The sequence below is a fragment of the Silurus aristotelis genome, assembly GCF_946808225.1.
Source record: "Silurus aristotelis genome assembly, chromosome: 21".
In the NCBI taxonomy this organism is placed as follows: domain Eukaryota; kingdom Metazoa; phylum Chordata; class Actinopteri; order Siluriformes; family Siluridae; genus Silurus; species Silurus aristotelis.
The window spans coordinates 20,180,188-20,195,992 of record NC_139594.1 but is presented as its reverse complement, the minus strand read 5'-3'; the positions used below and the strand labels follow the sequence as shown (position 1 = coordinate 20,195,992).

General features: G+C 46.0%; 1 protein-coding gene across 15 annotated transcripts; it reads left to right on the top strand.

Moving 5' to 3' along the window:
* The first annotated feature begins 2,600 nt into the window (after nucleotides 1–2,600).
* Nucleotides 2,601–15,803, top strand: dync1li1 (dynein, cytoplasmic 1, light intermediate chain 1). Of its 15 annotated transcripts, none has more exons than XM_083523719.1 (15): nucleotides 2,601–2,788; nucleotides 3,334–3,407; nucleotides 4,081–4,197; nucleotides 4,724–4,954; nucleotides 6,254–6,414; nucleotides 9,141–9,234; nucleotides 9,528–9,663; nucleotides 9,743–9,854; nucleotides 10,142–10,201; nucleotides 10,945–10,989; nucleotides 11,098–11,188; nucleotides 11,625–11,753; nucleotides 11,987–12,005; nucleotides 14,782–15,315; nucleotides 15,421–15,803. In XM_083523719.1, the coding sequence occupies exons 1-13, from the start codon at nucleotides 2,679–2,681 to the stop codon at nucleotides 11,992–11,994; spliced, it is 1,368 nt and encodes a 455-aa protein (XP_083379845.1). In that variant the 5' UTR covers nucleotides 2,601–2,678; the 3' UTR covers nucleotides 11,995–12,005; nucleotides 14,782–15,315; nucleotides 15,421–15,803. The 15 variants fall into 15 exon arrangements, with proteins under 15 accessions (XP_083379845.1, XP_083379844.1, XP_083379854.1 ...); XM_083523718.1 differs by having other exon boundaries at nucleotides 14,782–15,329; nucleotides 15,430–15,803; XM_083523728.1 differs by lacking the exon at nucleotides 11,987–12,005.
* The last annotated feature ends 2 nt before the right edge of the window (nucleotides 15,804–15,805 follow it).

Sequence of the window (15,805 nt, the reverse complement as noted above, 5' to 3'; positions counted from 1 at the left end):
CACACAAAAGTAAATGCAGCTGGTGCTGTTCATGTCTATCAGCGAAGTGCACCACTGGCCCCTAGCGGCAATATATCGGAACTGCAGCAAATTCTACACACACCGGAAAAAGTTATAATGGAGCACGAGACTGGATTCAGAAATAGTCTTTCTTTCTGTCTGTCTCTGTCGGTTTGTCTGCCTGCCTGTCTCTCTGCCTGTCTGTCTGTCTGTCTGTCTGTCTGTCTGTCTGTCTGACTACGTCTGTCTGTCCATCTCTCTGTCTCTGTCTGTCTGTCACTTTGTCTTTGTCTCTGTCTGTCTTTCTCTCTCGCTGTCTGTTTGTTTATCTCTCTGTATCTCTGTTTGTCTTTCTGTTTTTGTCTGTCTCTCTGTCCTTCTGCCTCTCTGTCTCTCTCTTACTCTCTTTATCTCTGTATTTCTCTCTTTTGCTCTCTTTTGCTCTCTCTCTCTCTCTCTCTCTCTCTCTCTCTCTCTCTCTCTCTCTCTCTCTCTCTCTCTCTGTCTCTCTGACTCTTTCTGTCTTTTTTGACTTTCGGTCTCTGTCTTCTTCTGTTTCTTTTTGTCTGTCTCCTTCTGTTTCTTTTTGTCTGTCTCTCTCTGAAAAACTAAGTAGGACTGTAGACACTACACTTGTATTACTTATAGAATACTGGATTATGAACAGTATCCCTTATTTACTGTTCAGGTCCAATTTGAACTGTTTTGACATTTGACAGTCAATAGTGTTGCACAAGTCAGGTCACTCTTAGTGTCGGTCTCAAGATAAATGCGAGGGTTTTGTTATGAAGGACATCCAGCGTAAAAATGTGGCAAATCAAAAATGCGGATCAGGAATCAGAATTTCACTATGACTGGTAAAGGGAGAGAGGGAGCTGATATGATGGAGAGGAGAAAGGTAGATATGTTGTGTGTTCAGGAGACCAAGTGGAAAGGGAGTAAGACCAGGAACAATGGAGGTGTTTAAACTGTTACAGGTTGAAGGACGAGGTCAGACATGAGTCTCCTTGGACTATGATGTTTGCAGATGATATTGTGATTTGTGGTGAGTGAAGGGAGCAGGTGGAGAAGATCCTGGAGAGGTGGAGGTATGTGGACTATGATGTTTGTGGATGATGTTGTTAATAGAGGTAAGAGTAGTGAGCAGGTTGAGAAGAGCCTGGAGAGGTGGAGGTACACGCTGGAGAGAAGGGGAATGAAAGTCAGTGGGAGTGAGACAGAGTATGTGTATGATTGAGAGGAAGGGCAATGCGGAATGCAGGTGCAGGGAGAAGAGTTGAAGGAGGTGGATGAGTTCAGGTATCTGGGGTCAACAGTGCAGAGTAATGGAGAGTGTGTAAGAGAAGTGAAGAAAAGAGTGCAGGCAGGGTGGAGTGGGTGGAGAAGAGTGATAGCAGGAGTGATTTGTGATAGAAGAGTATCTGTGAGAGTGAAAGGGAAAGTTTATAGGACTGTGGTGAGACCTGAGATGTTGTATGGTTTAGAGACAGTGGTATTGAGTAAAAGACAGGAGGTGGAGGTGGAGGTGGAGGTAGCAGAGCTGAAGATGTTAAGATGCTCATTTAAAGTGACGACGATGGACAGGATTAGAAATGAGTTTATTAGAGGGACAGCACATGTAGGACGTTTTGGAGACAAGGTGAGGAAGGTGTGATTGAGATGGTTTGGACATGTGCAGAGGAGGAACATGGGGTATATCAGTAGTAAAATGCTGAGGATGGAGACACCAGGAAGGAAAATGCAGCAAAATGAAAAAAATGATTAGTTTATTTGATCAGGAGAGATATAAAGAGGTATTGGGGGGTTATAAGCTTGAAAAGGTACCTAAATTGACATTACAGTGAATGAGGTTATGATCATCCAAGATGAGGAAGCAGATAGCGATTTGAAAGAGAAAGTGTCAGAGCAGGAACACATCATTATAATTATGCAATTATATAATAAATCCGAACAGTGCTTTGTTTTAGCCCATTTCACTTCCAATGAAATATATTAACTATTAATTATTATGTTATGTTTTCATGTGGTAGGTAAAACAGGACATCACATTGTGTGATAGTAGATGTTTTTAATCCTAAAACGAGTTGTGTAAAGCCTAAAAAAAAATTATAAATATTATTAAATCAGACTCGTTACTGTGGGTCAGAGACCCTGAAGAACCTGGAGACCCTGAAGAACCTGGAGACCTCCAGCAGAGAACCTGCTTTGTCCTGCATTCTCATCTTTGGCTATTTATTTATTTATTTATTTATTTATTTATTTATTTATTTATTTATTTATTTTAACTCATTATTTTATGTTTATTATATGTTGTACACCTGCATGTGTGTGTGTGTGTGTGTGTGTGTGTGTGTGTGTGTTTTGCTTTGACAGGTCTGATAGTGCCGGGATTGCGGCCCCGCTGTTCCACGCCCAAAACACTGCTCTACTAACCACCCGTTTCTGGAATAACACCCCCTTCTGCACTGTGATTGGATAAAATCGCACCGCCTGTTCAGCTATGATTGGTTGCACCTCGCTTTTTTTCCGCGCTGCAGCGCCGTCCTGTAGCGGAAGAGCCAATCCTAGAGCAGGAGGCGGGATTAGCCGGAATGTGATTGGGAAAAGGAAAGTGATCAGACCGCTACCAGAGCCGAGTACATCCGGGCTCTTTGTGTCGGTGTCAGGAGCCTGTGAAGATGGCGGCTGTAGGGAGGAACACACTGATAGCTGCTAGCACACACGTTCACAACAACACAGGGGACAACCAGAACCAGAACCAGGAGGATGAGGACGGACAGAACCTGTGGTGAGTGTTTGTGTTGATCCCTCACAACCCGGAGCCGTGAGACACACCTGCGAGCAGGAGACAGGGAGCTAGCGGGGAGCTAGCGGAGACAGGGAGAGGGAGACAGAGACAGGGAGACAGAGTCAGAGGAGCGGACAACGGACCAGGGAGACGGAGAGACAGAGTCAGAAGGACAGACAGGTGGACAGGGAGGCAGAGGCATGGAGACAGACAGGAAGACAGAGTCAAAGGGACAGGGAGGCAGAGGCATGGAGACAGACAGGAAGACAGAGTCAGAGGGACAGACAGGGGGACAGGGAGGCAGGGAGACAGACAGGGAGGCAGGGAGACAGACAGGGGGACAAGGACAGACAGGAAGACAGTCAGAGGGAGAGACAGGGGGACAGGGAGGCAGAGTCAGAGGGAGAGACAGGGAGACAGTCAGGGGGAGCAACAGGGAGACAGAAAGGGGGAGCAACAGGGAGACAGAAAGGGGGAGAGACAGGGAGACAGACAGGTGGGTGAATCACTGTACTAAACTTTGCCTGGTCTGGTTTTCTGTGCAGGTCGTCTATACTGAGTGAAGTCTCCACACGCTCCCGGTCTAAACTGCCTTCTGGGAAGAATGTGCTGGTGATGGGTGAGTGTTTCTACCCTACACTCATCTTCATCCTCACATCTTCATCATCACACCCTCATCATCACATCTACATCATCACATCATTACATCCTCATCCTCTCATCCTCACATCTTTATCCTCACATCCTCATCGTCATCATCATTATCACATCATCATCCTCACATCTTCATCCTCATCATCACATCCTCATCCTCTCATCATCACATCCTCACATCATTATCACATCCTAACAGCTTCATCCTCTCATCCTCATCATCTCATCCTCACAGTTTCATCCTTACATCCTCACATCATCCTCGCATCTTCATCATCAAATCCTCATCACATCCACCTCGTCACATCCTCATCCTCACATCCTCATCATTACATCATCACATCTTCATCATCACATCCACCCTATCACATCATCATCATCCTCTCATCCTCACATCATCACATCCTCACATCTTCATCATCACATCCTCATCCTCACATCTTCATCATCACATACACCTGATCTCTGATATACCTTTATTCATCCTTTACAAACACTCCTTCATCCTTCATCCTCACATCCTCACACTGTATCAGGTGTAATGTCCCCACATCCCCAAACCCTGATCACATGACTGATGTTTTCTTCACATTCACATGTGTCACCTGTAAATCTGTAGTGTTTCTCTGTGTGTGCAGGTGAGGTGGGATCTGGAAAGACCACGCTGGTGGCCAGACTGCAAGGTGTGGAGGAGTACATGAAAGGTCGCGGCTTGGAGTATTTGTACTTTAACGTCCACGATGAGGACATAGATGGTGAGAACTTCTTCAACATTTCACATCACAGTATTTAATGCAGACAATCTCTAATTTTATGTGCTTATGTAGTTCCTCTCTCGTTCCTGTGTAGTTACTCTGCAGTCATTTGTGGTTCCTCTCTAGTTCCTCTCTAGTTCCTTTGTCTGTCCTTCATGTCTGGGTCAGTATAATGAAGCAGATGTTGTTCTAGCTGGTCAGGAGGGTTAATATAACAAATATCACCATCATATGTCTTTTGTCTTGTCTTGTGTTGTCTGTCTGTAATGTTTTTTTGTTTGCACCAGGTTGCACTCAATGCACTTTGTTTGTGTTGTAGCTCTATGCTGTTGTTGTTTAGTGTAGCACCAGGGTTCCAGAGGAACATTGTTTCGTTTTTACTGTGTACTGTGTACCACTGTGTATAGTAAAAATGACAATAAAAGCCTCTTGACTTGACTTGATATTTGAACTTTAGTATCTCAGTACTGATGGCCCACGTTTTTGTAAACCACATGGTTGTATTTTGTTATTCTTTGTTTTGTAGATCATTCGCGGTGTAACGCCTGGGTGCTGGATGGAGATCTGTATCATAAAGGCCTGCAGAAGTTTGCCATGGGCGTGGAGAACTTGGCTGACTCTCTGGCTGTGTTGGTGGTAGATCTTTCCCGGCCCTGGCTGGCCCTCGACTCGCTCCACAAGTGGACCAGCGTGCTGAGGGATTACCTGGACAAACTGCGAGTTCCTCCCGAGACCATGAGAGAGCTCGAGCACAGAAGTAGGTGGACTTGGGGGTGTGAGTGGGGTGTAGGTGTATGGGTGTAGGTGTGCAGGTCTGGGTGTTTGGTTGTAGTTGTGCATGTGTGGGTGTAGGTGTATCGGTGTAGGTTTGTAGGTGTGCGGGGGTATGGGTGTAGGTGTATTGGTGTAGGTTTGCAGGTGTAGGTGTGCGATTGTAGGTGTGCAGGTATAGGTGTGTGGGTGTAGGTGTGCGGGTGTAGGTATAAGTGCGGTTGTAGGTGCGTGTGTGTAGGTGTGCAGTTATGTGTAGGTACGCTGGTGTAGGTGTGCAGGTATGTGTAGGTACGCTGGTGTATGGGTGTAGGTTTGCAGGTATGTGTGGGTACGCTGGTGTAGGTGTGCAGGTATGTATTGGTACGCTGGTGTATGGGTGTAGGTGTGCAGGTATGTGTGGGTACGCTGGTGTAGGTGTATGGGTATAGGTGTACAGGTATGTGTGTAGGTACGAGGGTGTAGGTGTGCAGGTCTGGGTGTATGGTTGTAGGTCTGAGGTTGTAGGTGTATGATTGTAGGTATACTCCAACCTGTATGCATACCTCTGAGCTCTTCAGCTTGTCAGGAGCTTCAGAGTGGAGCAGGTTTAAGGATTTTAGAACCGAATGGTCTCGTGAGTTTATTGCGATCGCATATCGCAATATTGACCACAATAATCACAACATGACATTTTCCCCAAATCGTGCAGCTCTAGTGAGCAGGAGCGTGTCACAAAGTCATCAGGTGAATTTGGACCCCAGGATTTAATAAAAGTTATAAAAGTCATACATTTACATTTATGGCATTTTGGGACACGCCCTCATCCAGAGCGACTAACAACAGCATTTGAGGGTGAAAGGCTCAGCAGTGAAAGTTTGGTGGTGCTGGGATTTGAACTTATGACCTTCTGTTTTAAAGTTCAATGTCTTAACCACTGAGCTTCCAGCCCCCCTCAAACGACCTTAAAGCCGGCCTTGCCCATTTTTTTCCACAGTGGACCCGATAATGCAGTGTGTGTGTGTGTGTGTGTGTGTGTGTGTGTGTGTGTGTGTGTGTGTGTTGGTAAATCGTGCTGTGTGTTGGTTAAGTGATGTGTGTGTGTGTGTTTGTGTGTGTTGGTCAATCGTGCTGTGTGTTGGTTAAGTGATGTGGGGGTGTGTGTTGTGTGTGTGTGTGTGTGTGTGTGTGTGTGTGTGTGTGTGTGTGTGTTGGTCAAGTGATGTGGGTGGGTGTGTGTGTGTGTGTGTGTGTGTGTGTGTGTGTGTGTATGTATGTTGGTTAATTGTGCTGTGTCCTTGTGCAGTGGTGAAGCAGTTCCAGGAATATGTGGAGCCTGGGAGCAGTGTGGAAGGAGTCTCTCCAAGGAGAACTGCAGAGTCGGAGGAGGAGAGCATTGTGCTTCCGCTGGGTGATAACACACTCACACACAACCTGGGCATTCCTCTAGTGGTGGTGTGTACCAAGGTAGGCAATGCCCCTCACTACACCCCTCACTATAACACACCCATCACTACAACACACCTCTCACTACACCCTTCACTACAACACACCCCTCACTACAACACACCCCTCACTACACCCTTCACTACAACACACCCCTCACTACAACACACCCGTCACTACACCCTTCAGTACAACACACCCTTCACTACAACACACCCCTCACTACAACATACCTATCACTACACCCCTCACTACACCCATCACTACAACACATCCCTCACTACACCCTCACTTCAACACACCCCTCACTACACGCCTCACTACAACACACCCCTCAGTACACCCCTCACTGCAACACACCCTCACTACAACACACCCCTCACTACAACACATCTATCACTACACCCTTCACTACACCACACCCATCACTACACCCATCACTACAACACCCCCCCCTTACTACACCCTTCACTACAACACACCCCTCACTATACCCCGCACTACAACCTTCACTACAACACACCCCTCACTACACCTATCACTACAAAACACTCCTCACTACACCCTTCACTACAACACACCCCTCACTACAACACACCTATCACTACACCCCTCACTACAACACACCCCTCACTACATCCTCACTTCAACACACCCCTCACTACACCCCTCACTACAACACACCCTCACTACAACACATCTATCACTACACCCATCACTACAACACACCCCTCACTACACTCCGCACTACAACCTTCACTACAACACACCCCTCACTACACCCCTCACTACAACCTTCACTACAACACACCCCTCACTACACCCTTCACTACAACACACCCCTCACTACACCCTTCACTACACCACACCCATCACTACACCCATCACTACAACACACCCCTCACTACACCCTTCACTACAACACACCCCTCACTACACCCTTCACTACACCACACCCACCACTACACCCTTTACTACAACACACCCCTCACTACACCCTTCACTACACCACACCCATCACTACACCCATCACTACAACACACCCCTCACTACACCCTGCACTACAACCTTCACTACAACACACTCCTCACTACACCCCTCACTACACCCATCACTACACCCATCACTACAACATACCCCTCACCACACCCTTCACTACAACACACCCCTCACTACACCCATCACTACACCCCACACTACACCAATCACGTCAACACACCCCATACTACACCCATCACTACAACATACCCCTCACCACACCCTTCACTACAACACACCCCTCACTCTACACCCTTCACTACAACACACCCATCACTACACCCTTCACTACAACACACCCATCACTACACCCATCACTACAACATACCCCTCACCGCACCCTTCACTACAACACACCCCTCATTACACCCTTCACTACAACACACCCCTCATTACACCCTTCACTACAACACACCCATCACTACACCCCTCACAACAACCATCACCACACCACACCTATTACTACAACACACCCATCACTACACCCTTCACTACAACACACCCCTCACTACACCCTTTACTACACCACACCCACCACTACACCCTTTACTACAACACACCCCTCACTACACCCTTCACTACACCACACCCATCACTACACCCATCACTACAACACACCCCTCACTACACCCTGCACTACAACCTTCACTACAACACTCCTCACTACACCCATCACTACACCCCACACTACACCAATCACGTCAACACACCCCTCACTACACCCATCACTACAACATACCCCTCACCACACCCTTCACTACAACACACCCCTCACTACACCCCACACTACACCAATCACGTCAACACACCCCATACTACACCCATCACTACAACATACCCCTCACCACACCCTTAACTACAACACACCCCTCACTCTACACCCTTCACTACAACACACACATCACTACACCCTTCACTACAACACACCCATCACTACACCCATCACTACAACATACCCCTCACCGCACCCTTCACTACAACACACCCCTCATTACACCCTTCACTACAACACACCCCTCATTACACCCTTCACTACAACACACCCATCACTACACCCCTCACTACACCACACCCTCACAACAACCATCACCACACCACACCTATTACTACAACACACCCATCACTACACCCTTCACTCCAGACCTAAACCCAATAGAGAATCTTTGGAGGGAGCTCAAACTCCGTGTTTCTCAGCGACAGGCCAGAAACCTGACTGATCTAGAGAAGATCTGTGTGGAGGAGTGGGCCAAAATCCCTCCTGCAGTGTGTGCAAACCTGGTGAAAAACTACAGGAAACGTTTGACCTCTGTAATTGCAAACAAAGGCTCCTGTACCAAATATTAACATTGACTTTCTCAGGTGTTCAAATACTTATTTGCAGCTGTATCATACAAATAAATAGTTACAAAATCATATATTGTGATTTCTGGAATTTTTTTTTAGATTATGTCTCTCACAGTGGACATGCACCTACGAAGACAATTTCAGACCCCTCCATGATTTCTAAGTGGGAGAACTTGCAAAATAGCAGCGTGTTCAAATACTTATTTTCCTCACTGTATATAGCAGTGATATATAACTGGCGTTCCCCCCGGTGCATTCCCCCCTGCAGCCCCTTTGGTACCCTAGTACCCTTAAACCTCTCTCTCTCTCTCTCTCTCTCTCTCTCTCTCTCTCTCTCTCTCTCTCTCTCTCTCTCTCTCTCTCAGTGTGATGCTATCAGCACTTTGGAGAAGGAACATGATTATAGAGACGAGCACTTAGACTTCATCCAGTCGCACATCCGCCGCTTCTGCCTGCAGTGTATCCTTTACAGCTGAACCCTCATAAATCTCACACACACACACACACACACACACGCACTCACACACACTTATACACACACACACACACACACACACACACACACACACACACACACACAGACACACAGACACAGAGGCATTAATCCAGTGTTAGCAGGTCAGACGGTCATATGTTCGTGATGACGGCGTTATCTGGAGAGGCTTTTTGGCTTAATGACAACCTCTTGAGGCGGACGTTCTGCAGGTTCTCGGCACGTTCTTCTCCTTGACCCGTTGCTCACTCGCTCTCAGACGGAGCTGCGCTGCTCTACACATCCATGAAGGAGAACAAAAACATAGACTTGATATATAAATACCTCATTCACAGGTTATACGGCTTCCCGTTTCATTTCCCCGCCCAGGTGGTGGAGAAGGACTCTGTGTTTATGTAAGTGTCTGCAGGACGAGGTGAGTTCTCCGTCTCCAGCTGGAGTCGCGAGCATTGAGCTCCGTCTTTTGTGTTTCAGTCCGTCAGGGTGGGACAACGAGAAAAAAATCACCATCCTACACGAGAACTTCCAGAGCGTCAAAGCAGAAGATAACTTTGAAGATGTAATAGTAAAGCCTCCAGTCAGAAAGGTAAGATGTGGCTGCTCACGCAGTATCAGGACACCCGACAATATTAAAGTATCACTTACGTCAGTAACTGACATTTTTGTAACATCCTTAAAACAACCTTAACAAAATCCAGCGGAACATCTCCCCAGGAGAGAGGAGCTTATTATAATAACACACAGGTGGAATAAGATGTTCAGAAAATGTGTGTGTATTTTTGTCCCAGTAATGCTCATCCCATGTGAGGTGTGAAGGTGGAAGGTTTCTGTGTTTTGAAATCCCCGCTTGAATGTTCCGCTTCACTCTTACAGTTTGTACATGAGAAGGAGATCCAGGCCGAAGATGACCAAGTGTTCCTCGTGAAGTTGCAGGTAATGCTGTAGGAAGTTGATTTCGAAAATACATTCCATCCCAAACACCAACTACGCGACTGCACAAGTTCTAATGAACCTATGAGCTCGTAATACTGCTGCAAGAACCTTTCACTTCCACTCCGGGGGGGTGGGGGGAATCCATGGTTCGGGGATTAATATATTATTTATAAACTAATATTTTATAATATTTTTCTAAAACTTAAATATATCATTTAAAATATATCAAATTATATAAATGGAAAAATGTAATTAAGGTGTGTGTGTGTGTGTGTGTGTGTGTGTGTGTGTGTTTTATATTTAAAATTAAATTTTCTAAAGATATGATCTACTTATTTTATACTTTAACAAACGTCTTCATTCGTTCCATCCTTCATGCAATTGTTTACATTTTTTACATTTTGTTTTTATTTTGTTTTATTTTTTTTTTTAAATCTAATAAAAAAAAAAAATATATATGTATTTTTAAATGTGCTAAAAGTGCGAGGTGGAAACTAAACAAACTTGCTGTCCGCCACTTAATACGTTAATATGTAAGAAGGATTACATTTGGTGAGCCGCAAAAACGAAAGCCCCGACACCACAATGATGGAGAGATGAGATGTAAATGCAAGGAGAGTTTTCTAATTAGAGGAGTGTTGTGTAGGTGCTAAACTCCTTCTCTCTCTCTCTCTCTCTCTCTCTCTCTCTCTTTCTTTCTCTCTCTTTCTCTCTCTCTTTCTCTCTCTCTCTGTGTCCTGTAGACTCTGTTAGCGAAACAGCCTGCAGCCACAGCAGGAAGGCCAGTGGTGAGTGCTTCCTTTTTATAGCACTTCAGAGTGTGTGTGTGTGTGTGTGTGTGTGTGTGTGTGTGTTAGCCTCACCGTTGTGTGTTGTTGTGTGTATGTGTATATTAGGACCCCTCAAACCGAGCTCCCACCGGCTCCCCGAGGACGACCAATCGCTCGGCAGCCGCTAATGTGGCGAACGTCATGCCCATGCAATCAGGTACCAAGAAGATTGATCCCAATATGAAAGGTGTGTATGAGAGCCGGGCCTTCTGGACGCATGCTTCTCTTCTTCTCGTGTATCTCTCGATTCTCTTTCTCTCCTGTGCACACATCTGTCAGCCCAGACTCAGAGAACTCCAGCACCGTAACCGTTCTTCCAGCAGACTCCTGGAGGAATTGGTTACAGCCGTGGTTAGATGTTTAAGCCTCCAGCTGAATGTTGACAGGACAAGGGTTAGGGAGCGCTCCGCTTTTTTTCCCCCTCCCTTCATTCTCATCTCTTTTAACCTTTCTTCTTGAACATGTTCTTGTGGAGCTGAACATTGTGTCTGTGTTACTCTGAGTGTAGTAAAGAGCTGGGAGAGAACATAGCTGGGCTGTAGGTAGGAGAACATCAGTGTGTTTGTGCTGAGCTCATCTTCTCCATGTGGCAGGAGGTCAAACTAGTGAGGGTGTGCTGGCGAACTTCTTCAACAGTCTTCTGACTAAGAAAGCCGGTTCTCCTGGGCCGGGTCAGCCTGCAGGAGGGGGCGGGAACACGCCTGGAACAGTGCGCAAGTCCGGTAAGAAGCACCACCTCACATCCACCAGGACGTCTACACGTGTCTCATCACACACTTCTTTACTTCCATATTATCCAGTAGCTCCCCCCACTAACTTTTTTTTTTCTTAGTTTTTTTTTTTTTGATAGATAAATAGATAGACAGATGAAGAGAAGACATTTGTCCGCCGTTGTTTATCCATCTTTTTGTTCTCACTCTCCTCTTCCTCATGTGTTCCTCCTCCTCCATACCAGATTTCTGACATCAGCAACGGTAAAAAACAACACCCCATTAAACCTGTACTGCATGTGCACAAAACACTAACTAGTTTAACACACGCACACACACACGTAACCTGGACTGACATAGCTGGCACATCTGCAGATTAACTCTCACACACGCTGAAGTGAACACGGCGCTTACTTTCAGTCACATGACACTGTTTCCCTTTCTACTCTTTAATTTTATTTAATTTAATTTTATTTGATTACATTTTCTTTTCGTTGCCACTCTGATTAATCGTGTCACCTCAGTTTCATTTAAAAAGGATGGTGTAAATTATCCCTCACTGCCACACTGCTATAATCTTACACTGTCACAATCTCACACTGCTATAATCCCACACTGCTATAATCTCACAGTGCCACAATCCGACACTGCCACAGTGCTATAATCTCACAGCGCCACAATCCTACACTGCCACACTGCTAAAATTTTACAGTGCCACAATCCGACACTGCCACACTGCTATAATCTCACAGCGCCACAATCCGACACTGCCACACTGCTATAATCTCACAGCGCCACAATCCTACACTGCCACACTGCTATAATCTCACAGCGCCACAATCCTACACTGCCACACTGCTATAATCTCACACTGTCACAATCATACACTGCCACACTGCTATAATCTCACAGTGCCACAATCCTACACTACCACACTGCTATAATCTCACACTGTCACAATCATACACTGCCACACTGCTATAATCTCAGAGCGCCACAATCCTACACTGCCACACTTCTATAATCTCACACGGTCATAATCCTACACTGCCATAATCCTACACTGCTATAATTTTGCACTGCAACAATCCTATAGTGCCACACGGCTATAAACTCACACTGCCACAACCCCACACTGCCACAATCCCACACTGCTATAATCCCACTCTTGCCACACTGCTATTATTTTACACTGGCACAATCCCACACTGCTATAAACCCACAATGACACACTACTATAATCCCCACACTGTCATAATCCCACACTGCTATAAACTCACAATGACACACTGCTATAATCCCACGCTGCCATAATCCTGCAGTGCCACAGTCCCACTCTTGCCACACTGCTATAATTCCACACTGGCACAATCCTACATTGCTATAACCCTACCCTGCTATGACCCCAAACTGCCATAATCCTGCGCTGCTATAACCCCACACTTCTATAACTGCACACTGCAATATTACATTGATCTAATCCCACACTGCTACAATCCTACAATCTCACACTGCTATAATCCCACACTGCTTTAATCCTACACTACAATAATCCCACACTGCTATAATCCCACAATTTCACACTGCTGTGATGAGTGAGTGCTATGTGTGTGCGTCTGTGTCTTAAGTCTTTCCTCATGAACATGTATGTAACCGTCTTTCATCATCTGTGTGTCTTTTGGGTGTGTGTTAGCCAAGGGATGTTGGCCACGTTAAGGTGTGTGTTCATGCAGACTTTTCCTGCACGGTATTCTAACCAATCATATGTCGCTGCATGAACCCATACACCTCCCCCACTTGTGTTTCTATACTTCTACATATATAATGATGTGTTTACCATGATGTATATCACTTATACTTTTATTTACACAAGTATAGAAATACAAGTTCACACTCGAGCGTCTCCTGTACGATGCCACAGGCTCAGCAGTGCGAGTCCAGCATGGCAGATGGCGCCCCCTGCCACCCCCCCTGCACCCTCCCCTCCCAGCACTCTGCTCTCAGGACCCCGCCCCTGCCCTATCGCCCCTACTCTATCGTCACTGCTGTACCGCCCCGCCCCCCAGCACCCAGCATTTTTATTAAATCTACAATATATGGCCAAAAGTTTGTGGACACCCGAGCATAATATTGCTGTTTTTTTTGTTTTTTTTTTAAACCTCCAGTTCCACCATTTACTCCCCATGTACTGTGGTAATTCCCTCCACTATTCTGCGAAGACGTTTCACTAGATTTTTGGAGATTCTTTCAGCAACAAGGGTGTTAGTAAAGTCAGGTACTGGTGTAGGTGACCTTTATGTAGGGTTGGAGCTCTACAGCAGGAGATCTTCCACATCTTCCAACCCTAATGGAAAGCGGATCTTCATGGAGCTGGCTTTGTGCACTCTGTGTCATGCTGGAACGGGTTCTGGTCTCCTTGTTCAAGTGATGAAAGAAAAAAAAAAACTCCCGTAGTACCTGCAACTTCGCGGAAACAGTTTGGAGACATACGGACGGGTAAAATTTGGGTGTCCAAATACTTTTGGCCATACAGTGTATATGTAAATATAATTGTTCATATATTGTATATATGTGTATGTAAAGTCTCTTGCTCTCTCTCGCCCTCTACAGGGTTTCAACAAAATCTTAAAAAGTCTCAAATGTAAAAATCATAGATTTTAGGCCTTGAAAAGTAAATCATTGTAAACGGGTCTTAATTTAAGGGCCCCCTAACCTGCTCAGCCCTTTCCGACACCACTTCATCGTTCTGTAATAAACACACACTCCCTCAGAACTCCATTACATGCTCCATTTCCTGTGTATTATAGATTCAGCTCGTATTTTTCTGTCGCAGTTTCGATAGCAGTGTAGATACCGGAACATCTCCAGGGGTTTCGACATCAGCTTCATGCACCGCATGTTCTTTAACAGTCTCACGTGAGAAGCCGCATAGACGCTTCATTTACATAAACAAGATTTAATAAAGAACAAAAAATAAGGGCGTGTGTGTTTATCGTTTTGTCCCCTGACGCCGCACGCTCCGGCCGTGTGTGTGTTTCAGGTTCGAAATTGGGGCTGACTGACGTCCAGGCGGAGCTCGACCGAATTTCCAGCAAGTCGGACCTGGATCACTCCGCTAACAACGCGACCACGCCCCCTGCTGAAAACGACGAGTCCTGAAAACAAAGTGGGATGATTCCCTGTCTTGAACCCCCCCTCTTTTACACCCAATTACTTACCTCCCCCCTTTTCTTCTTCTTCTTCTTCATCTTCTTCTTCTTCATCTGACCTCCACCCTGTCCGTCTCTCATCCACCACCTGAACGAGGGAGTGACGCGCTTCCAGCCAGGACAGTGACGACCCAGAACTGCACTCACACACACATGCAGACACTACAACCAGAAGTCACATGACACACTAAAGATCTTGGCACTACATCTCCTCATTTCCTCATCAACGATCTCCTGAGCTTCATCTGTGATCCACTGTTGCATTTCTTCTCCAACATCTCCAGTACATCCCGCTGTTCTTTCTCCATACGCTGGTCCAGGGGTTTACACCCTGCTGGAGGGTGTGTGTGTGTGTGTGTGTGTGTGTGTGTGTGTGTGTGTGTGTGTGTGTGTGTGTGTGTGTGTGTGTGTGTGTGTGTGTGTGTGTGTGTGTGTGTGTGTGTGTGTGTGTGTGTGTGTGTGTGTGTGAGAGAGAGAAGAAGGACGTGGTGTACAGTGCAGTTGTAAGTCCACAGACGCAAGGAAGAGCAGAAGAAAGTGGCTGAGGAGGAGGTTGTGCTTTAGAATGAGTTTGAGGTTGAAGATGTGGAGGAGGTTGAGGATGAGGTCAGTAGATAGTAGGTATTCAGTAAAGCGTTAGTGAACGTTAGCAAAGTCCCTCTGAGGGATTGAGGTAGAGGAGGAAGGTGTGTGAGATCAGAAGTCACTCTCCTGTTCCAGCGTACAGTTCTTCATCTCTGGGTGGTGGAGTAAACAAAAAAAACCTACACGGTCATGTAATTTCACAATGATGTAGTCACATTTCTCCACATCAGGTCTGTAAGCATTCGATTAAAGTTGTATTTATTGCGAACC